Source organism: Centruroides sculpturatus, unplaced genomic scaffold (assembly GCF_000671375.1).
Source record: "Centruroides sculpturatus isolate CEXI.00-Female unplaced genomic scaffold, Cexi_2.0 scaffold1558, whole genome shotgun sequence".
Lineage (NCBI taxonomy): Eukaryota > Metazoa > Arthropoda > Arachnida > Scorpiones > Buthidae > Centruroides > Centruroides sculpturatus.
In genome coordinates, this window is record NW_019385743.1 from 23985 (window position 1) to 50045 (window position 26061).

Consider the following 26061-nt stretch of genomic DNA (forward strand, 5'->3'; position numbering starts at 1 on the left):
CTGTACTTTGAGCTTCAGGAAGACAAAATTTAACATGATAATTTCTTGAATGTTTTTCAATAGGAAAGAAAATTCCCCAATATAATTAACAATTGTTAAAAAATAAATAAAAAAACTAAACGAAAATGAACAGTTTCAATGTCAAAACCAAGATTTAAAACCGTATTTCAATGTAAAAAATATTATGATTAAAATAAATTTGAATTTAAATTGTAAACGTTATAATAAACAGTGTTAAATTGAAGTTAAAAACGTTCCAAATAAATAAACAATGAAAAATATATACAGTATACAGTATAGCCTACATAAACGGAAAATTTAAATTTAAAATATTTTCGATTTTGCAATATATATTTTAAATTTTCTCTATTAGAATTTTATTAATATCCTGTTTACTTAAATTTTCGTCTAAATAAAGAAAACAGGAAAGTCGATCACGTGTTAAAATGAATTATGGCTCCATCTACAGTATTATTCCGTTGCATTTGTTCGAGCGCAGTTGTTAGTATTATGCGCGCCGTCAACGGATTCTCGTAATTGTTGTCTCGCTCTACTTTTGTTTTCTTTTTGAGTTTCGAGATTCATTTTCGTAAATAAATAGCGTTAGTAATTTAAACTAGAATCATCAAAATGTAAGAATTTATAAATAAATACGCGTTAAATATAATTTTAGAAAAAAAACTATCCACATTCTTAGATTGTGCAAAAAATGATTTCTGGTCCATCGAAATACAGAACGAACTTTTATATTTTATGCAAGTTTTCCAAAATGAAAAATGACATTTCTACCTAAACTGTGATTAAACAGTTGCGAATAAATGAAAGAATCTTTAAATTATTTATTGGAGTGGATGTTAACAGGTAATTATCTTTTTTTTTTTATTTCTAAAATGTTTAAATATATGCTTATAATTATGTAATTCATAAATGCTTTGGTTGTATATTTATTATGATAAAAGTTACAATTATTAAAGATAAAATATTATGTTTTCATTTATCAAACATCCTGTGCATTTTCTACACTGTTTAGTTTCAACAAATTTATATGAATTTCTTAAAGATAAATTCAATGTACTTTGTGGTTATCAATTACTATGATATAACATGCTGCACCAACCCTGGATACCTAATATTGTATGTTGTCAAACGATGGCTGTGTTCGGCAGACTCGATAGTTGTAACCGAGCAAAGGTGTCTTAATCGGTGGCTGTTACATAGTTACATCTGCTGAACTTGAGTGAGATTGGAACAAAAAGCAGCTGTCGTTGGTCGGTTTCAGGCAGCGTAAATGAAAGACGCTACTAAATGCGATGTCAAAATACCAAACGTGTTCCAAAACAGTACTACTGTATAGGGTGTTCGGCAGAATAGTACTCGACAGCTCCGGAACTGTTGCGTCTGCCGAATGCAGCCAATTTCATGTTGGTAATATGCTTCACAATATATAAAGTTTTTAGTCTCCTCTTGTAAAGAAGAAAACAGCAATTTTAGATTTTGTTTTAGGTTATTGTTCCAATTTATTTGTTTTTAAATTCTCATTGGTTTCTACCAATAATTTGGCATGTAGGAAACAAATTTTAGAGGCTTACTTCTGAATCCTTTTTTGTTTATTATTATTATTATTGTTATTTTCCTTCTATAGAGAGTTTTACAGTTTATCAAGGTGCTAATAATACTTGACAGAAATAAATCTTGCCAATTTTAGTTTATTTATGAGACAAGTTATAATTTAAGAAAATAGAAACTATGTTATATAGATTGAATATTTAAAAAATTTTTTCCTGATGTAGTTTATTAAGGAGAATTATAAGTTAGTTATAAGTATAATTTTTGCAGATCTTTTTTTCTTTAAAATTCAATAAAATTAATGCAAACAAAAGACAAAATCATGTATTTTATTTGAATAGTATTTTAACTTTTACAATTTGTTCACATATAAAAATAATAATAATTTTCATTAATGTAACAAAATATAAAATTAGCATTTCCTGGAAAAGTTTTAACTTCATTCTTGAAAATTTTCTAATTTTAAACAAGTTGAAAACTTGGTATTAAATTTTCCTTTTATATTTTGACCACCATTATTAGAAAATAATTATTTACTAGAAAAGAGAATTTTGTAATTGAAATCATATAAACTCCTTATATACCATATAACTCTAAAATTATTTAATTTTAATGAAATATGTAGACCTACTTCCTTTCAAGTCCAAAGTATAGCTTGTTTACCTGATCAACAATAGTTAACAATTGGATTACTCATGTTTTATATGATTATGAACACAATTTAAAAAAAAATATATATACAAAATCATTCTTTACACTTTTTTGTTTCTTACAATTTTAGGAAACTAATTTACCATTTTATTAATATAGGAATCAAAAACAAGTTTGATATATTATTGCAAATAATAGATCAACTTCATGTAGATATTTAAATAGATATTTTAAGTAACAAGTATGCTATAGGTGTACTATAAGCAAGTGACTTTGGTTTGGTTAGTTATTTAATATTCTTAGAAATAATCAATATACATAATAATTGATTTTACAAATTTATCTAATATAATTATTATTTAGATATCAAGTTAAAAATTTATTTTTTTATGAGAAGTATTTCTCTCATTAACTAAACTATGATAGACTAGTTAATTGAACAACTATTGTGAAAAACTGATTATTTCAGAATTTTTTTAATCATTTGTGGCTTTCTAATTATGGAATAGATAGGGATAGAACCAGATTGGGAAATTATTTAAATCAGAAAACCACATCCCATTTCAGAATCATGTCATGAGTCTAAATGTTGTATTGCAAATTGCATAAATATCTATGTTCAGAAAATATGCATAAAAAATATTCATGTATTCTGAATGTAATTTTTTAAGTTAATTTATCTGAAAAATTAAGAAAAACAAATTTTTAACAAGTAATGCCTATAGTAGACTATTTTATATTTTATCAGACTGCACTAAAGACTACAAAAGGTCCCAGGTTAAAAATGATTAAAAATTTTGAACATTAGTAGAATTGTTTTGATAAAACTTATATGTTAAACAATCAAATTCTATTAAAAAATAATTTAATAACATGAGAAAACTTTTTACTTTAGGCATATATTTTCAAAATGTGTTCACATAAGAAATGTTTTATTGGAATTAGCCAACCTGAAATACCACAGAAATAAAATTTCTAATGTATTTTAGCAAATATATCTATTATCAGATGTTTAACAAGAAGATTTGACTAATAGGCCCTATACAAATATTCCTAATGAATATTCTTAGATTACAAGCAAGAAATGCTTTAATTAATTATAAAATAAAATGTGTTCTAGCATTTTTATGAAATTAATTTACAAATAATTTTTATAATAATTTAAAAACATCAACAAATCATATTTTGATGGTAGTAACCAAACATATATATTTATTCATGCATTACTATTTTACATGAAATTTTAGTGAGAAATTTCAATTTTAGTCATATTTTATTTTTAGTATAGAGTCAGAAGAATATATATAGAAAATAAAGACAAAAATACAACAGAAAAACCATTTTCCTAGTGAAAGATACAAAACTTTTATTTCTTTTATCATCATCTTCCTTTCTATTTTTTAATTACTGCTATATGTTCTAATTAGATGTTCATTAATTCTAATTAATAAACACACAAAACAGTGAAATTAGTTTACTGCCAAACAATTTCAATCTGTTTAATAGATCAACAATGGGAATAGCACAGAACAATTCGAACTAAATGTTTGAATAGCTAACTTTAAAGGAACAGGAACACAAAAATTAAAATTTGTATACAAATGGATAAATAAATAACATAAGCATCTGAAATACTTATGCTAATGAACACACTTGAAAAAATGTATACATGTTAATAAATATAGCCAAATAGAAAATAAATAAAAAATAAAATACAAATCAAGTATTGCTGAACATAACAAATAAGAGTATATAAATCTGGAAGGCATTTAGTGTCTTCCAAGAGTTTGGAAGACACTAAATGCCTTCCAAACTCTTGGAATTTATATTAATATGTTCACTGAAGCAAGATTTCACTTAATATATGTATTTAAGCATATATTTTATATTTGTTATATTCAGCTGTACCTAATTTGTATTTTATTATTAAGTGCTTTCATTCTTTTTAATAAAAATAAAGAAAGAATTTGGCTGTTAATTTTGCTGTTTTGTTGTGTTTGTCAATTGATTCGTGAATAAATGATCAGTTTTCTAGGTCATTAATTCTGTCATATTTAGGCAGCTTTTTACTTAAATGCTACATATGGATTCATTCGATGATTCTTAACAAATAAAATAAAATATACTGTATAATTTTATGCTAAATGACAATGAAGAAATGTTATTTAATATCAGAAACTATATAATAAATAAAACTTTTCTAATTTTTCTTATTAATTTTAATAATAATTTTATTTTGATAGGAATTTCTTTGATCCATTTCAAATTACTTTAGTATATGTATTATTATTCTTATACAAAAATTTAAAAATAAATGATAACAAGAATTCTAAAATAAATAAATAACCAAAATCGATTGTGGTTGTTTATTTATTTTTATACATAGGTTGCTCGGAAGTTCTGTCCCTCAGGTTTACTTTTTAGTCTTTCAAGATACTCACCACCACTACTCAATACAACTTGCCATATGTCAAAACCAGTCATCAAACCACACCTTCCACTTTTCTTCTGGAGGATCGGCATACTCTTGATCCCACACTGCCAGAAGCTCATCATCGTCATTGGAAAATTGTCTTCCTTTGAGATGTTTTTTTATGGTCTTCTGGAAATAAGCCAAAGTCACAGGGAACAAGATCTGGATTGTATGGAGGGTGATCCGAAACAGTTAGTCCAGACTTAATCAAATAGGTGACTGTATCCTTTGACCTATGTGCTGGAGTATTATCATGGTGGAGAAACCATGTGTTAAGCTGGGGTCTGGGCAGATGTTCCTCGGTTGTTGAATGACTTTTGGCAAACATGTTTGGGTGTACCAGGAACTAGTGACTATATGCTGTTTTTCTAGTATGACTGTCTCTACAATACCAAGTTTTGCAAAGAATGCAGCAATCATTTGTTTCTTTGTTGATTGTGATATTTGGACTTCTACTGGAATTGTTTCTTCTTCAAAGAGCCAAACTTTGCTCTGAGATTTTGTTGGCACATCATAATAATGCGGCTAGGTCTTGTCACCCGTTATAATGCTGCTAAAATTCTTGGATGTCCCAGACTCAAACTGTAATCATTTTTTTACACCTTTCTACCTGTTATACTTCTGCATCTTTATCAATGAATAGGGCACCCAAAGCAAACAATCCTTTCTTAATCCTAAGTGCTTGTGCAGAAAGTCGTAAACAGATGATGCACTAATATTCAATAGTTCCTGAATCTGCTGATAGGTGATTTGCCTGTCTTCACTGAAAAATTTCTTTACAGCAGCTATATTTTCTGATGTCACTGCTTCTGCTGGCCTATCTGAGCATGGGTTGTCCTCCATATTAGGGAATGTATACCGGTTTACTGATTTACCAGTTAACCAATAAATTGACAAAAAAACATTCGGTAAATGAAAAATCCATACTAAAAATTTCTGTGTAGAAAATATTGTATTAATAGATATTTAAAATGGCTAAAGGGGCATTGAAAAAAAAAAAAAAAACAGGTAAGTGTAAGCAACAATATACCTCATTATTAATTTTATGTGAAGTATTTTTTGTTTAATTTTAATTTAATGACCATTCGTCCAACAAGTGTTGAATCAGAAAGGGTATTCTCGGGATCTGGCTTATTTTGTACAAAAATTAGATCAAAATTAGGAGATAAGACTATAAATAATTTAACTTTCTTGAGAAGTTAATTTTAAAAGATGGTAATCAATAAAATGGTATTAGGTACTATATATTATTTCTGTTGTATTTTTATTTTTCTGTATTATTTTATTTTTGTTTATTTCTATATTTATTATTATAGTTTGTTTAGAATAATACTTTAATTTTTATATTTTTTATATTTGATATCTTTGAAATAAAAAATGTGAAATGGAAATCATAATGACTTATATTTTTTATCATCTTAATTTTATTTTTCAATAAAAAAATTTACCGGTAAACTGGTATTTTAATTTTAATTTACCGAATTACTGGTAAATGAAAAAGTTGATACATTTACAATCCCTACTCCATATCAAAATTACTACTTTTAAACTGTTTATACCATTGCATAATGGTTTTCAAGAAAGGACAATGTTCTCCCAAAACAGAAAACATTTCTGAAAAACACTCATCTTTACTGAAATTATTAAAAAGTTGTAACGAATAATCATCCAATATTTGATTTTCATCTACACTGCCATTTTCTGGTATTTTCTTAATGCTTTCTGAGAAAGTACTGAAAATGGGATCTTGATTTGGACTTTACTTTGCTTATTTTTCATGCTGCTTTGATTGGCAAAAGGCTTATTTTGCTATGATCAATAGATGATGTGTAGGACAAAACTTAGAAGTAACCTATGTATAATAAGAACAATGTGGCTACAGTTCTCTTCCCAATCAGGAATGCATCCATTTTTTCTTGTGTATCAGTTACAATCCTTATTAAAACTCATAAAAGACAAAAATCTGTGACTGGAATAGCATTCAAATTTGTGATCTATTAAATGAAGATCAATGTCATAAACTCATCTCTCAAATCAGCAAAGATATTTTTTAAATTTATTTTTTGATACTTTATAATTAACTTTTATATAATTTTAATAAAATATTCAATTAATAAACTCCAAATACCTTTAAAATGCAGTCTATTTTTAAAAACTTTTTGAACATTTTCGGTCAAATTAACAGATTTTCTTCAGGATCAAACTAACAGAATTTAAATTTGCCAAACAGAAATTCCAAAACATACGCTCCACAATCTTCTCAGATTCGATTGCGCAAGTCTATTTGTTCTTTATAATTGTAATGCTGCCGCTTTCCATGCTGATGCTATTACTTGCACAATCGAATCTGAGAAGATTGTAGAGCGTATGTTTTGGAATTTCCGTTTGGCAAATTTAAATTCTGTTAGTTCGATCTTGAAGGTCTGCTAATTTGACCGAAAACATTCAAAAAGTTTTTTAAAATAGACTGCATTTTAAAGGTATTTGGAGTTTATTAATTGGTTATAGTAATGCAGGTAGAGATTTAATAATAAAATATTCATTTGGATTTTTAAGAAATGAATATTTAGTTTATGTAATTTTGAATTGTTTTGAAAGTTTAATTGTATGAAATTGCAATGATTAATGTTTTAAAGCAATTGTTTTAATATGATAAATATTTAAAAAAACAATAGAAAGTGAATTAGAATCAGAAAAAATATAGTAGAGAAACCACTGTGCAAGAAGAGTAAGAAAATAAAAAGATTAAAGAATGTGGTCAAATAGAAAATAAATCTATTTTTTTATTCAACTGCATTCTTTAATCTCTTTCTTCACTAGCAAGAGAATATATATATATATTTAATATAGGATTTAAATATTTTTAAATTTTGTTGAAAATTGATTGATTTAGCATTATTTATCTTTATTTTCATATTTAATTTTAATCTGTTATAATATAAATTAATTTTATCTGTTATAATAAGAATTAGGTTTAATAGATGACTGANCGCGTAGTAAAGGCCTTGAGTATGAAATTAAAATATGAAATTATTTTTTTATAATTTTCATTATACTTGTTATGCAATTGTATTTCATTGCATTTTATAGCAACCTAGCTTAGCTTTTGTTTTATTTTATCATTTTCTAAATTTAAATGTTTGCAAAACATCATAGTATGTGGTATTTTCAGTTATAACTCTATGAAAGTTTCAAAGAAATAATTATATAAACTATAGTCTTGTTGTTATCTTTAATGTTAATTGTATGTCATTGACCGGTAATCTAGGAATAGTTTTCGGACTGGTTTGTATTCTCTCATTTATTTGCATATGAAAGTAGTGTAAGAAATTATTTTTATTATATTTCCATTGTTTCATGATAAGTGTAGAAATAATTACTAATATTTTTTATTTTGCCATTTTCTTTTTATTATTTCTTTATTTAATGAATCAAAACAATTTTACACATGAGTAAAATAAAATAACTTTAACATTGATAAATTAAATTAATTCAAATTTACAAATTTTTTATTTTCTTATGAAATAATAAGGCAAATGTTTCTTGAAATTTATTGATTTCAGTGAAGCAGCCTAAATATATTAATAAAAACTTAAGATGTAAGACTTACACTATAAATATATTATGTAATGTAAGAAAAACAGTGACTGGGAAGTGACTTTCTCTTAGTAATGTTGTACCAGTCACCTAGGTGTACTACATTTGGTAAACAACAACCTGTTTTGCTGTCACCTGGTCTAGCAGACATCAGAATATTTAAATTTAAGGAAGCTATCTGTCTAGAAACATCCTGTTTTGTATTTATTAGACTGGAAAAATACGGAGAATTTTTTTTTATTGATAGACTTTACTGCATGGCAGTAAGCTAATTTTATAATAACTTCAAATTTATTTTTTAATTTTTTTAAAATAAAATTTACAATGATTTACAGTGATGCATCAAATATAAGTCTCTAAATAAATTAACATTAATGTGAAAAAATTTACATACTCTTTATAAAAAGATAAATTTTGTTGTTTATTTATTTTAATGCATTAAAACTTTTTTAATAGGAATAATTCCTGTGCATATGACATGCCTTTCAGCCTTATAGAGTATTTTCCAGATGTTGAAGGAGATGGTCTTAGAGTGACTTGGGCTCATGCAGTTAATAGTAAAGCAAAATTAGATGCTGCTCTCAGAGGTAACTTTTATGCATATATAATTACAATCATATTTCTTGAAAAAACATGTTTACTTACTCAGTTTATTAACTAATTTATGTATTTAAACAGAAAGTATATAAAGCTTTTCTATAATGGTATCATTATAATCTTATTGAAGCTATCATGAATAAATAAATATCAAATTACAATTGTAATAATTTTTGATTTAATAAATTACAAATTTTAGTATTATGTAAAAACGAAGTTGAATACCAAGTATGTTGGAATTCAACTTAGGGGCTACATTGAAGTAAAAACATTTTTAAAATATTGAACAAAATAATTGCATTTAATTTAGTAATACTTTTGATTTTTTATTAATTCACATCCAAAGTAAAATTTTGACAATCAATATTTAAAAATATTGATAGTCAAAATTGAATACTGATATTTAAAAATATTAAGATACAAATTTCATATCATAAAAATCTTAAAAAACATTTTCTAACTTTGATATTAATCTTTGTAGTAAAACTGTATAAAAACCAAAACAATTTACTTGTTTAATTTTTTCTTATTATTTTTTCAAATTTATTAATACAAAGTAATGAATAAACTTAGATAATTTATATCTCAATTTATTAAATAGATAGGAAAAAAATTAACAAATGTAATAAACAGAAAAAAAAAAAGTCAAACCTGTAATGAAAATGTGTTTTCTTTTATTCATTATGAATGCTTAAAAGAAAAAGAATAAGTCAACAAAACATGGCATTAAAGGGCTTTATTTTAATTCCTTTGCTAGTGCTTTTGATTTTAATATAAATATTGTCATCAAGGCAACTGAAATGGAAGACTTTTTCCAAACAAATGTTAAAAAAAAAAAAAAAAAAGATTTATGTTAAAAGTTTGTATTCTTTTTAGAAAAAATATATTTCTTGCTAGANAAAAAAAAAGTCCTCTAGCTCTAAAAAAGTTTCTGAATGTGAATTCATCCTGGCAATTTTTAATGTAATTATTAATTTTATAATTGTGTTTGCTAGAGGATTTTTTAACTTTTTTTATATTTGATGGTGGACAAGTAGCCTATAATAAAAGATTGGTTCTGCTGAAGATTTGTTAATGCCTCTACAAGTGTGTGAAAGGACTGAAGAATTTGGAGTCATTTGTATGTATAGTCTAGCAAGAAATATATTTTTTCTTAATGTGAATTCGTCCTGGCAATTTTTATTGTAGTTTGTATTCTGTTTGATTAATGTTGTTCCAATTCTGTACTTTGAAAGTTTTGTTTGGAAAAAGTCTTCCATTTCAGTTGCCTGGTGACGATATTTATATTAATATCAAAACTGCTAGCAAAGGAATTAAAATAAAGCCCTTTAACACTGTTTTTGTTGACTTATTCTTTTTCTCTCAATTAAGTGTGTTGGTGTGAATTCCATACTATGTTTTTTCATCATTATGAATGCTTTTTTTATTTAAAATTTTTAAACTATTGGTGTTTTCAATATTAAATAATTTTCATTTTTTACCTTTTTGAAAACAAATTTATGAAACAGACAGACTTTCATTCTGTTATGTTGTTATTAATAGGTAATTAGCACTGACTCCAGAAATCTGACATTCACATCTCATCTCAAAATCTTTTTCAAAAGTAAATGAACATATAAATTGTTAATAAATATCAATATTTAATATATAAAATAAACATCATATTAAGATAAACTGTAGTAATTTCCAATTTCTCTTCTTTGTAACAACACACACAAAAAATATTTTTATATCATAATGTTCTTATATACATAGCCTATTTAATGAAATTTATACAACTGCTAATTAAGGAAAACTGAAAAATTTGCTTTTAGTTGAGGAGCAATTTTGACTTTGCACAAGTCATCATCAGCTCTAATACATTAACCTTTCAGCAGTGTCAGGTATAGTCAGGTATGGTGCTACCCCAAAGTAGTGGAGAATAAATGTGGGAAATTTTTAAAGTATTTTTCCATGCATTTTTTGTCATTACCATTTTGGATAAAGATTTTGTAAACAGTTATGTCTAGTAAAGAAAAGTCTTTTTTTATTGTTACATAATTCATTTTTTATGTAAATTTTTTTTCGTGGTAGTTTTTGGCAATACCCTCAAAAGAATTTAATGGATATATCTGTTCCTCACCACTGCTACATGATTGCCCTGGATGGATATATCCATCCCTCACTGTTGAGTGGTTAAAGAATTCTTCTTTTTATTCTGTTTGTTTAAAATTTGTATTTCTATATACAGTGGGTGATTGGTTAACGAACAGATCGGACAACGAACAAATCGGATAACGAACACTTTCGCGAAAGATTTTTATGTTCGGACAACGAACACATGATCGGATAACGAACATCCCACAGAACAAACAAGAAGAAGCGACATAAAATAACGAATACCAACTGGACTTTCCTTGTCTTCGGGCAACAATTTGAAACTTTTCGGAGTGTGGGAGACGTCGACATCGATGCTCAAGCCGATATATACCGATCGGATAGTATTCCTCCGAACTTTAAAACTCTCCCTTATAATTGCAGCCTATTATTTTTATGACAAAATAATTCTTTTATGTATTCACGAGACTGTCGGGTAAGCACTCGTTAAGTTTTGCGTCTGTTTTTTTTTTTTTTTTTGTAAGGTGAGAGTATAATAGCAAAGGTAGAGAGTGGGCAGAAGATACCTAATGTTGCTGGGTACTATGGCGTGAACAGGTCTACAGTAGGTCACAGTTCATTTTTTTAAGAAAAATACTATATAATCAAGAAGACTCAAGCAGCTAAAGGAGTAACAAAAATCACATATGAGAAATAAAGAACATCGAAGAGTTCGTAATGGAACCTGAAACGGATCTGACGACAGAAGAATGCCAAGAACTCTTGAATGAAGAATACCAAGAAACTCGGCAAGATATGTTTTCTTCTGAAAATGCGGACTTATGCCGATATCTGCTATTAAAGATCTTGTAAAGAAGTGGGATGATGTCAGAACAACGGTCTTAAAATGGCATCCAAACCAGGTTGAGGCTTGGGGATTTCTACAATTGCAATGCTATTAATTACTTACGAAAAATCCTGAAGAAGAGAGAAAAGCAATCGACATTAGACAGATTCTTTAACCCTTTCAAACTGAAAAAACATGACTTATTGGTCATGTTTCTTCAGTTTAATGCAAGACTGTGTACGTATGTATTTTATTATTACATATAAATAAACATAGTAAGAAAGTATAGCCTATATTTTTTATTTTGGGGAGTCTCCAGAACGAATTAATCAAATTCCCATTAAAACCTATGATAAATCGATAATCGGTTAACGAACAATTCGGATAGCGAACAAAGTCTTGGAACGGATTATGTTCGTTAACCGATCACCCACTGTATTTTTAATGTTTTAGTGTAACAATGACTTGTACAAAGTTAAAAATGTTTCTCAAATAAATTTTTTTGGTTTCATACAACTGCAAAAAAGTTTTAAAAAATGAAAATCATACAACTGCAGTTGTATGAATTTCATTATTTAAATAATTTCTTTCTTCTGATTATGTAATTACTTGTTTAGGTGTTTTAGTATTTCTGTTGATATAAATATATGTGAATGTAGAAGCATTGAAACTCATTTTCTTTAATAATAAATTAATTGTGCCCATCAGTGGCCAAGTGGATAAAACCACTTAACACTGATCATGGGTTTGCACCTCACCAACAGGCTGGCTATGTGGAGTTTTCTGGGTTTTCTTCATGTTAGTAATACCTAAGTAGGCACCAGTTTTTCTTAAAAGACCTCCTGGGGGCATTCCCTCTTGACAGATTGACCATGTGTCACTTTAATGTAACTAAATAAATCTAAAAAACCTACAAATTAATCACACGTGTAATTTATGTATACTGTATCTAAATAATAATAAATTATTATTAATTTTTGTATTTCTATAATTTGTAAAAATTAATTTTTATTAATATTAAAACATAATTACATGCAATTACAAATTTTATAATTATAAGATATCAATTCTTAATTCTTAACAAATAAGATAATAAACAAAATAATTCTTAACAAAATAAGATTTTTCAATCTTATTTTGTTAAGAATTATTTTGAAAATAATACTTTAAATTTTTTTAGCTTTTCTATTAAACTGAAAAATGCTTAAATTATAATAAATTTACAATTAATCAATACTGTATATAGGGATGTAGTCAGAGATTACTGAGGTGGGTCATCCACAATAGCTGACAGTTTGTGTGGAAAAATAATGGCTTTTTCAAAAATATTTTGATAACATTATATTTAAATTATGAATTGCATAAATGCTTTGAAATTCAATTCGAAACATTTATGCAATTCATGTACATACATGTGAAGAAACTTGCAAATGTGCTTGAGAATATTTATATTCTTAAGATCCATCAAGTTTCTAGTCACTAGCATTTCTTTTGTTTTTAATATTTAATATATTATCTATTTATGTTAACTTTCAAAACTTTACAGAACAATATTTTCCAGAAATAAATTTTAGTCAAGCATTTTTAAACTAAACACACTTTTCTCTTTTGGGTTATATAGGGTTTTTATAAAGTCCCGTAATACTTCAAAATACTTTATTACATATAGACTACAAATGATATCACTTTCATATACATCTCATTGTGAAGAGAAAATCTCAAAGGTTGTTTTTTAGTTCTGTAGTTTCAACAACAGGCAGAACAACATGATGCCTTTTTAAATCACATTATTTTAAGTGACAAAATTAAATTTTACACAAATGGAAACATCAACAAATAACTGTCATATTTGGGATACCTGAAGAAATTATTGAACATCAGTGTTGGAACCATATGTGATATCTACCATATCACATATGGTTCTCACATCAAATTTCTATAATATTTTGTGATGTGTAAAAACTTTTAGACTTTCTGTTCATAATGACATTTTTATGAAAGTGATAATGGTCTGTTTGTAATAAATTTTTCAGTGTTACCAGATTCTATAAAAATCCTGTATTACTTAACATAGTTTAAATGCATTATTAATATTTTATTAAGAAAGATAAATAATTGACAATTAGCTATTTATCAATAATTTCATCTTTTTAATGGTTAATAAATTAGTTATTTATTAAGTGCTCTCAAGTAATTAAACAAAAAGTTGAAGACTAAACATGAAAAAAAGGAAGTATGTATCAAAAATTAAAATTTTGGGATAACACATTTTATTATTTAGGAAATGATGATATAAATGGAATAGTACAGAAATAATTTTGTATACAATATAAGCTACTTATAGTAGGATTATGACAAAAAAATGCACTTTTAAACAAAATTCTATATTTAGAGAAAATACAAAAATTAAGGATTATGAAAAGATGCAAATCCACACTATGTTTTCTTTAAAAAGACGGAATGTGCATATAAACAGTCATCTTTATGTTGTAAATTTCAATCTGATGACACTTCTAATATGTGTAGGAAAAACTATCTTTGATCATCATCATTGTCTAGGTAAGGAAGCATTTGCATTATCTTGTTCTTTTTATTGTTAGAAACATCAAGAGGTAAGAGTTCTATTGTTTTAATTTGATGTATAGTTACTCCCTTCAAAACATTTGTAATCTCCTGATTTATCAGTACATTTAGCAAACTTTTAATTTTTACATAACCAGACTTTTAAATCAAAAACTTCAAACTAGGAGGCGTTAAAGAGAATTAAAAGAAAATATTTCTTTTAATTCTCTTTAACGCCTCCTAGTTTGAAGTTTTTGATTGAGTTAACTGTTGGCGTGACATCCAAGCCAAGTATTTAGTACACCTAACCAGACTTTTTTACACTGATTTGAATTCATGGCCAAAAAAATGTTTTATTATTATTGTTTTTTCACTAGATTATTTTTTTTATTTTTTACTATTGTAAAAAATTATTTTAAACAATAGACTTCAAATAATAGCAATGTATATTGCATCAACATTAAGCTGATGCAATCAATCAGTATTTATTTGGCAGCTGTGGTCACATTCAGCGTTTTTTAAGGAAATACACGTGTAACTTACAGTTAATGCTATTTAGGAGAAAAGCTGAGAATTAAATTAATAGCCTTAGCACTTTCTTTCCCTTTTACTAACATCAGCATTGAAACATTTTTTTTTTTTTTGCTGAAAAAAATATAACAAATTTTGAAAAACTTGACAGTTATACCTTTTTATATATTCAGTTTTTAGTTAACTTGTGAAAAATAGCAACATCATGAGTGGCCAGGCTTATTGCTCTTCATCTAAGTATTCTGAATTGTGTACACTTAAATCTTAATGATTTATTTACTGTAGAATCTAGTGATAACATTTAAACTCCTTGCTGGAATTTTTAAGGAAACTTTTTGCTTGATTACCATGTATTCAATATAATTGTTTTTATTTAATATAAAACAAGATAATTTTTCTTGAAAGTGATATGGAGAATTAAAAAGCATTAAGTTCATAACAAGTGTTAAGAAATTTTAAATTATATGACATAAAATTTATATAAACAGTGTTAAAAGGATTTAAATTTATTAATCTTATAACATTTTTGAAGATTGTATTTTCTAGAGTAATTGAAACTAATCTGAAAAATTTAAATATGTGATTTTCATATAACTTTAATTTTCAATAGATTTTTGAAGGAAACAATAATTTTTCAGTAATACTTTTCAAATATGCAATAAAATAGTTTAGAGGTTTGGGTACTATTGGATAAATTTTTAAAAACTTTTTAAACTGGATTTTATTAACATCTAATAAAATTAAATATTTTGCTTAAACTGAATTTTATAATTTTATTACAAAATAGCTTTATAAATGATGATTTTTATATTGAATTTATATTCACAATTTGTGAAAATTTAATTATCAAATTTCTGATGATAAGAGTGAATTTTAAAATGTGTCTGCAAGAACTTTTTGTGATTAATGATTTACCATTTAAAATACATCATTTATTGTTACAATCATTAAGTATCTATTATTTAATACTAAAAGATATGCTTAATAAGTATTTTTAAATTTTGATTTTATCAACTTTGATTTGTTCATTAATGAGGAATTCTACATTTTTAAAATTAAGTTTAACTTTATTTTAAAACTCTTATAACATTGTAACATTTTATTCTGAATATAAGAAATTAAACTTGGATCTTGTAATAGTCCTTTGTAACTAAATTATCTTTTAACATCAAAATTTTAGAAAATTATCGAAAACTTATTAATGTTTAAATCTATGTTGTATGATAATATACACCAGTAGACATACATGTATTGTATTGCTATTTACATTAATTTAATCTATTGTTAGACAATAATAATAATAATTTTGTTTGATAAAATTGGATAATAACTGCTGTTTTTATTCTATTCTTACATAGAGATAGAAGAGAAACAATGATAATTTAAATATTATTAATCTTTGGAATATGTTTTTGTTATGGCATATGATTTTGTTCCTCTGTCTTATAAGACAAGTTCTGAAAGATGTTTAAATGTAAAAAAAACTTAACTCATGCAATGAAGATGAAAAATGTTGACACACCCCAATAATTAAGAAAGATGAAGAAAACTGTCTTTAGGTGTTGCTAAATATTTTATGAAATATAATTATAAATTTGAATATTAAGAAAAAGAACAAATAAGTCTTATTTATATTATTTAAATTTGTATTGTGATTCAAATATATTTGAATTACAATATATTCTATTTCGTATCTCAAAGAAATATAATTTTTCTTCTTAAAATGAAACTTTATTTATTTAAGAAAGATGGAACAAATATTTTAACATTTTTATGTTACTAATTACTAACCTGAGTATATATGTAGCATTTACTACAATTAGATCAAGTATAATAATATGTTTTATATATATTATAGTAAATGTTTGAAATGTAAGTCATGGCATTTGTATATTCTAAATTTAGATTATGAAATTAATTTTCTGCGGGATGGAACTTGTTTTGATTTTAAGAATTAGCTTTTAAGCAATTTTTCCTGAGATTTAATTTTTAAAATTTTTAAAGTAACAAAAATCATTTATTATGGTGAAATTCTCTGAATTCTTTTCACCAACTTTAAAACTTCATAAGAGGATTTTGTTTGCTAATATTCATAAAATAAAAATACCAATTTTATGTTTTAACACAAACATAAAATTAATATTTTTACAGTATTTTCAAATTTTGCTGACATTATTTTGAAATTTTGGAATTATTTTATGTACACTAAGGTAATGAGAAAATTTTTCGACTTAAAGTGAATAATTATATATAAATTCAATTAGATCTTATTTATAGAATAAATGATTTTTATCGTATGCAAAGCAAAAGTAATTATTACACTGCAAGTCATTTATAAAAATCAGTTTTAAAATGAAATTTTAAATTTACAAATGATTTCAGATAGTGTGTATGGAAGAAAATAATGTTTCTTAATATTTTATTCTCTTAAAATTTTATTCCAGAAGTAAAGATTTAAAATGACAATGAAAACTTTCTGCTAATAATATAATTTGAATAAACAAAAATTTTAAAAGTAATATCAATTATTTAGGAGCTAGAATGGCTCAAGAGGTATAAAGTACACTGTGAATTCATGTGTATACAAGTGTAATTAAATTTTTCTTCAGTTTGAAATAATATGATTTAGCTTAAATACATTTACTTTTAGAATGATATATGATAACAATAATCTATTTTAAACAATTTTTTGAGTGTTATTTATGAGATAATACACTAAGAATAATTAATATCATTTCAATTTAATAAGAATTGAGAGAAATATTAGTTATCCTGTTAGCTTGTTTAATTTAAATTTTTTACTTTTTTCTATTTGTTTAACTTTTATTTTTATTAGGAAAATAATAAGTAATTTTAATAACTATAATAATAATTTAATTGCATGAATAATTAAAGGTCCTGCCATGATGTTGGAAGCTGATGTAAGTATGGCATGCAACAGTCCATATCCTCTTCCAGTAATGGCTCAACCACCAGATAGTGCTAGTGATATGACCCTTGAAGAGTGGCTTTATACAGCAGTTTGCCATAATAATAAAGGTATTAAATTGGATTTTAAATGTACAGAAGTTGTGGAGCCTGCATGTAGGATACTTGACAAAATAGCAGCTAAGGTAAAATTTAAAATAATAATTAGTTTTTAAATTAATTTTATGATATAAAATATGTTAAATGATTAACTAAAAGTTAAATATATCAAGATAATGTCATAATCTTTAATTAATGAGACTAAAACTAATCTCCAGTTTTCAAAATTTAGTTATAGTCTGCCTTATTGGAGAGCTCAAAACAGTAATAAAATTAGTAATACAAAGTTTCAAGTACTTTTAAATCTTCTAGCTCTTTATCAGATGTATACATCCATAAAATAAACCTTTAAAATCAATATTAAGTTTTGTTGTTCAAATGACTAATTTCAAGCATTTCTTGTGTGGATTACAATGATTTGCAAGGTTTGAAAGTACAGTATACTCTTGCTAATCTGAATTAATTATTGTACAGCATTGTTTGGAGATTAGTGGGATTATATATAAAGAAGAAGAAGTAAAAAAAAGGACTATAGGCATATATATATGTATTGTGTTTGTGTGTGTATAACTTGCAGGTTATCTGTGTTGTATCTATAGTTTTTTGTTTTTGTTATTTTTTTATCTTCAGTCTAATTGTCTATTTTATTGATATCTACTTTCAAATAATTTATACCTCTTAACAGATATTATTAAAAAATAAATAAATAATTATAAGGCTTTCAAAGCCTTATAAGTTAAACACTCAATTTTCAGGTGCATTTTTTGGAAATGCTTGAGAAGTGAGTCTTATTATTTGGACAAGGAGCTCCCTGTGTTAAGAGCTAAACATTTATCAAGTTTTATTAGAATCAGATTCAAATGATTGACTCCACAGTGATTCAACAATTAATCAAGTTTATATATATATATATTAATTTAAAGTAATTTGTTAAAGATGATGCTTGCATTAAATTTAAACAAATAATTTTTTAAACAGAAAAGTATTAGTAAATATGTAGATTAAATAAAAATTGATTTTTTATTTAACCTGCAATATTTTAACATCTTTCAAATTATTAAATATAACAGATGTTTTTCAAGTGTATATTTACTCTATGAAAGCAATTGCGCAGCTATGAAAGCAGAACGAAAGCTAAAAGTTGAATTTACATTTATGATGTAGTCATCTCCACTGAATCAATGGTTAAAACATAATAAAGATCACATGTTTAGTAAAAATGTTTCAAAGCAGATAAAGATATATTAGTTTAAGCATATTGATAAAATTTGATTTAATTTTATAAAATTCTGTAAGAATGATTTGTAAAAGATTTTTTTTCATGTTCACTTTACTTATACATAGAAGAAACTATCTGCATTTTGTTTTATTACTTGTTTTACAAATTGTTGAAAATAAAAATTTCTGAATATTATAGTAAATGTTCATTAATTTGAATTTGGATAATTCAAATTTTTGGTTAATTTGAAGTTAATAGATTGTACTATAGATTTCCTACAGATATTAATATTATATTACATGTATTAATTTGAAATTTTAAGATCTTTTTGGATAACTTGAATAAAAATAAATTACCCTCTACATTAGAAATTATGTTTATTACATAAATATAAGGACAATGCCTTTTATCACATGACCTGGTTGACCTTCCTAGTCACATCTTAATGTATATCTCCTTTTTAATCTGTAATGGATTTTCCTGAATTTTTTGTCATTGTCCTAAAATTCTATTATTATTTTATAATGTTTTCACTCCATTTTAATAAACTTGTAAATAAGTTTAATTTTGAAATTTTATGGTGGTTTTGTGTTTAATTATAATGATAAAAAAATACATCAGAATTATTGAATCTTTATAATTGTAAAACAGTTGTATTTCCTAGATTTTTACTACTTTGTTAGTCATTAATTTAAACTTCTTTTTTTATGTTTATATTACCTTTGAGATGACATTATGATGCTGCATCAGAAGAAAAGTTATTGCGTATGCAAAAGAGTGTGGAAATAGAGCTGCTGGACATTATCTGTTTTGTGATATTTGTATTGTTTTCCTAGCTTGTTATTTAACAAAACTTAATAAAATTGATAATTATTTTATAATTTTCCTTCCATAAAAATCTTAAAATTTAATTTCAAAGTCATGGTGCATATAGGATTGAGGAAGTACAGTATTTATAGACAAGAAATGAAATATTATTTTAATTTTAAAATATAAAGATGATTGTTGATGATAAATAAATTATATTCAACAAATAAGAAACTGTTAACTTATTATTGAATAAATAGCAATAATTTGATTCAATAATGAATAAATACAACTGCACATTAAGGTTCAGTATTAAAAATCATTCCATATATATCATGTGCTGTGAATTATATACTGCAGAATAGTTCTATTATAATCCTATTTGTCAGGTGTTAAATTAAAGCACAAATTTTCCACAATAAACTAAATTATGACATATTTTATCAGGCAAGTTATTAAATTAAATTTTTAAACTTCAAAAAGGAAAGAGAAATCCAGTGAGGGAGTTATAAACCTTTTGTTTCTGCAAGTTAAATTTGAAATTAATTTCTAATATCAATATTTAAGTATGACAGTAGTATTTACTTCTCTTTATATCAAATTTGTATAATAATTTAATCAAAAAATAATCTAAAAAACTTTAATATCAAAAGTCAAATTAAACAATTTCAGATGAAAATAAGATTTGCATTATTTAGTTTACAAGTACACAATTTAATCAAACATATTTTGATAAGAACTGCTCTTTGCCATTGATAATTAGCATATCATATTTCTTAACAAATCTGTAATGTGATTGGGTTCTTTTTGAGTCAGATGTCTTTGATATTTCACTATTTCCTTTAGTTTTTTGTATATTCATTGGAACAAAGTAAACTTATTGTCTTTTTTCTTCTCATTCATTAATTTGTATAACTCAGTATAAAACTTTTCTTCCATTTTCACTACTTTAATCTAAACTTTAAAAGAACCTAACAAGAACAAAAATAAAAACACAAAATTTACATGAAGTGTGATGACTACCAATACAGCAGTTCTGGACATTACTATTTTAGTGCATTGCCAATATTATCTGCTAGAGCAGTGATTGACATCCCTGTCCCTGCATTCATGTCATCACCCAACACAATATGCAAATGTTGTAAATGACCAGCCATTCACCTGATTTCATATACTCACTACATTGACTGTAGCTAATTCACATGATTTTCTGTGCTTGTGTCATTGACCCTAAAATATATATTAAATACTACTTAGAATTTAGTAAATTAATATAAAAATAATTGATGAAATTCAAATTAGAACAGCCAGATGGCTGAGACAGTTTGCATCAGCATACAACTCTGCAGGACTGGTGTATGTTCAGTGTGATAAGAATAAGAAACAGGTATAACATAAAGAACAAAACTTTATTTTATACAGTATGAACACAAAAAAAAAACAGGTCCCAGCTCTAGTGCATTGTTAGTCAATACTTCTATACAACAGTATAGTACAATCAAGATCCTTACACAAAAGGATCTTCTTAACCACTTTTTAGGATTCACACACGTGGGGTTCAAATCACGAAAGTATACACAAAGATCAGCTGTGCTTAAAACTATCTTACAAACTATGTATTTTATTCTAATTAATGCTAAAAGAGGGAAGCTATGCTAGATAGGGGGAGGGAAATTTACGAAAAAAGAAAGAAGTCTTAGAAAAGGGGTACCCGTCGCTTCACATATTATGATGAAACAATCCAAATATATCTTTGCAGTTCTCCTGAATCTCACTGGTATATGTATTTTCTCTTTTAGTTGTCACTAGTTCACTTTTCTTTTGGTCTTCCAAACAAGATTTCCCATTTCAACTCTCAGGACTCACTGGTGCTTCCGACTGTTTCTTAGCGGTCATACCCTGTTGCTTCAGACACCACTCAAAGCCCTGAACTCATCCTCTGCATGTCTGCCTTCCTTGGGAACTTGACCAAAAACTGCTGACTATACTGATGCTTGCCCTCAGGGCCTTCTCCACTCTACTATCTAACACTCACACCGATGGAAGTAAGGCAAGGGTGGAAAGTTCTCGAACTTGGAAATAAAGGAAAATCAAGAACAAAAGGGAAATTGATAGGCTAGGAAAAGAAAATGATAGAAAATAACATAACATAAAAACTATATATGAATAAATGGCATCATGCCACACTGGAATCAAATGTAGGCAAACAACACCAGGAATTTTTCTGGGCAATAAGTCTTGGATAAATCAGGTCCTCTCCCTCTTCATCCAATTGCCCCATTTTGGACCTGCCAAACCTATGATTAATATGGAAAAAAGCTGTTTTATTCTTTGTTTCTTTAAGGTTTCCAATCATAAGAGAAATTTTTGAAATATGAAAGTTGGTTCAGTAATAAAAAATTGGAAATAGAAGCATTAATATAAAAGTTTGAACTAATTTTAATTATATTTTTTATTTTAGTTTAATGGACCTATTATTCTAAATGCTGATATCCTACCAGGACCTGGCAATCCATCTCATGTACCTATTGACTTATGGACATTCCTTATCTTATGTCGAGCCAGGTTTCCTAATTCAATTTTGTCCATTGGATGGACTGCAGAAGTCATTCCAGGAAGTTCACAGAAAATAGGGTAAGAGTAAAATATAATTTTTATAAAAAATAAAAGTAATTTAAAATTCTAGATAAAATAGTTATAAGAATTACATTAAACAAACATCATCACTAAACCTGATATATTTAAAGCTATGCACTAACCAATGGGTTAGTGCATAACTTATCGGAGCCCCAAATATTATTGGGTTAGAAATGGCTATAATATTAATAATTTATAAAACAATTTGGCACTAGAGTTAGGTGTTAGGTGCCATCTCTTGATAAATTTAATAATTATAAATTTTAATTAAATAATTTAGAACCACTGGAAGAAAAGAATCGGCGTCTTTCTTCATTCGATTACGTTGTTGTAAACCTATGTCATTCTAATATTCAATTTTTAAAAGCCATAGGATGGAATTAATAAAAAAAATTTATGATGCAGCAAGTTATAATAGAAGTTTTCTTCTGTTGCTGATTTCTATAATGATTTTTAAATAAACACTTATTAATAATTAATGCCTATATTCCATAATCATTATAATAAAATTTTCATAAAAAAATTAACTAAAAACTTGCTTCCAACTATATTTAATGTTTTTTGACTCCTAATTTGGAATGAAATAAACTAAAATTTTCCATAGCATAGCAATTTTAAAGTACAGACTAATTTGGACAAATAATAATAAGATACTCATTTCAAACAGCTCTTGCAAAACTAGCTATTTTCAAGCCCATTAAGATCAGTGAGTCAAGTTGCTATAGCATACTAAAATTTCAACCAATTTAACTAAGAACCAAAACCCATAAGGATATTATGCAGGATCCTTTATATGAATCCTGAAGATAATTAGATAATATAAAAACATTTAGTGTTAATATACAACTTTATAAATATTCTAATAAATATATCTAGGAAGATTTAATGATCAAGGTATACCATATGAAGAGGATTTAACTAGAGAATCAAGTAAGTGATATATTCCTGCTTGCTAACGAAAGGCATAACTATTGATAGTTTGAATGACACCATGAATAGTGTGGGACCAGCATATAGACAAACTCAATGATGGTAACTATGAATCATGGAAGTTACAGATGCATAGCATACTTATTTGTAACAAACTTTGGCCATATGTAAATAGATCCATAGAAAAACCAGTTGAATAGATTGGCAAAGAAAAGATGAAAAGGCTCTAGCATTAATTTTACTAGGCATTAAGCAGAACCAGTTGAGCCACATAAGCAGAACCAGTTGAGCCACATAAGCAGAACCAGTTGAGCCACATAAGCAGAACCAGTTGAGCCACATAAGCAGAACCAGTTGAGCCACATAAGCAGAACCAGTTGAGCCACATAAGCAGAACCAGTTGAGCCACATAAGCAGAACCAGTTGAGCCACATAAGCAGAACCAGTTGAGCCACATAAGCAGAACCAGTTGAGCCACATAAGCAGAACCAGTTGAGCCACATAAGCAGAACCAGTTGAGCCACAAGAGGGCAGAAACGTCCAAAGAAGCATGGGATGAGTTGGAAAGGATACATAAATTGAAAGGTCCAATTAAAAAAGCAGTACTAAGTAAGGTGGCCTTTTGCAGTTGACAGATAGTAATTTTGTCAATATTTATGGCTTGTAAGTGTCTTACAAGCCATAAATATTGACAAAATTACAACTGCAAAAGGCCACCTTACTTTGATCTGTTCGCATCATTCGAAGATATATCATACAGTCTTAAACGCTTGGGAAGCGTTCGACTTGTGGTTTTATGTTTTTGATAACCAGCATTTCTACTCTGTTTGCTGTGTGGACATTGAATAATAATAAAACTTTAAATGTGCTCAGGCTGATACAATAAAATATTTGTGGAATGGCATCTCTATTGCATAATGAATAGAAATTTATTAAGCAGTAAAGATGCCATTATATTATGCTATTTTTCCTAATAATTTACTGAATAGAAAAAAATAGAAAAACTGATTTTGCAAGTTCTCCAGAATGATAATGTTGTCAGCACTTCTCAAAATGAAAATAGAGTATGTAGATCCATTAATTAATAGAGAGGTTGTGGCCGAAGTTCAAACATTAAAGTTGTATGGCAAGCAGAAGTACATGTTTGACATTTGAACTCCAAGTAAAACATGTTGCACCACACGTTCACTGACTCATGGGATATTGTTGAAAAATGGCGAAAACATTTAACAATGACAAATGTTACTAGCGAAGGTAAATAAATAAATTAAACTATTTTAAAGTATTTACAGGATGTTTAATAACACTAAATAATTATTTTTAATTAGTCATGTCTCCTATTGTACTGTACTGTAGGACAATAGGACTACCTCATACTTTTGTTGAGGGAAGTAGTGGCTTATGTAAATCTGAAAGCAGCTTGGAAAATTATTTTTAGAAAATTTACAAATGTATTACGCTGTTGATGGTAGAAGATGCTGTGAAAGAACAAACCTACTTCTACAGAATTATGATAAGCTATTACGAACAGTTCTATATAAATAATTTATATATAATAAATATTTTATTATATATAATATAATAAAATATGTAAATTCTATAGGCACTTCACATCACTTGCAAAAAAATTGAATAATTAAATAAATTCTGGATTAAAATTGTCTGTTTCTTTACGATATTATTCATAAATGCTTAAATAATCATTATTTTAATAAAATACATCATAATTTTAACCCCAAACACAAAAAAATGAAAGAAGTTTAAGAAGTTTCTACTTGCCCTGCTAGACGTAGCAAACACCATTGTCAACCTTCTAGAATTGCCAGATGGCAGCACTTGACATCTAGCATTCACATTTTGGGCTGGAAATGTCAGCTGCAACCTGTCTAATAGAGAGACAGATTTTTGAAGAAAAGCAGAATTGTGACTTAATTGAACATGGGGATATTGTCAAAATTACTAGACCATAAATATATATATTATAAGTGTAGAACATAATGACAATATGACTTTTTATCTGTGCCACAGAATAGCACAGATAAAAAGTCATATTCAGGAATTTAGTAGTTTTGTTTTTATTAAGAAAAATAAGGCATTTTAAACAGTTTCACCTTTATATTATTTAATTTATTACTTTGATAGTGGTTTATATTTTTATTTGTGTATTTATAATTTTGAAATATGCTTATAAGAACTTTTTGTTACACTTCTATAGAATTGCATTTTTATTTATTTGTTTACATTATTCATTTGTTACATTTTTTGTTCAGTTCCTGAAGATTACATTAGCCCAAAAATGATTGAACTGTTGTTTTTATGTAATTAACATCTTACATGAACATAAAATTACAATTTTTGTAAGATGTTAGTTTTAATATTCTGACTATTCAAAAATTATATTTAAGAATGGTATTTTGAATATTATCTGCAAATGGTTTTGATGAATTAGAAACAAAAGTACTATAATATCATGTAATAAGATTAATTGATTTATAGCATGACATTTATCTTTATCAGTTCATAGATTCTTACATTTCAATT

General features: G+C 26.4%; 1 protein-coding gene across 1 annotated transcript in view; it reads left to right on the forward strand.

Annotated features, from left to right (window-relative positions):
• Positions 1-468: 468 nt before the first annotated feature.
• Positions 469-26061, forward strand: part of LOC111641690 (protein FAM151B-like) — a 28584-nt gene continuing 2991 nt past the window's right edge. Inside the window, exons 1-4 of the mRNA XM_023387895.1 lie at positions 469-861; positions 8744-8874; positions 17796-18013; positions 22415-22587. Of these exons, the coding sequence (XP_023243663.1) occupies positions 8766-8874; positions 17796-18013; positions 22415-22587 (500 nt within the window). The 5' untranslated portion in view covers positions 469-861; positions 8744-8765. The remainder of the gene's footprint in view (positions 862-8743; positions 8875-17795; positions 18014-22414; positions 22588-26061) is intronic.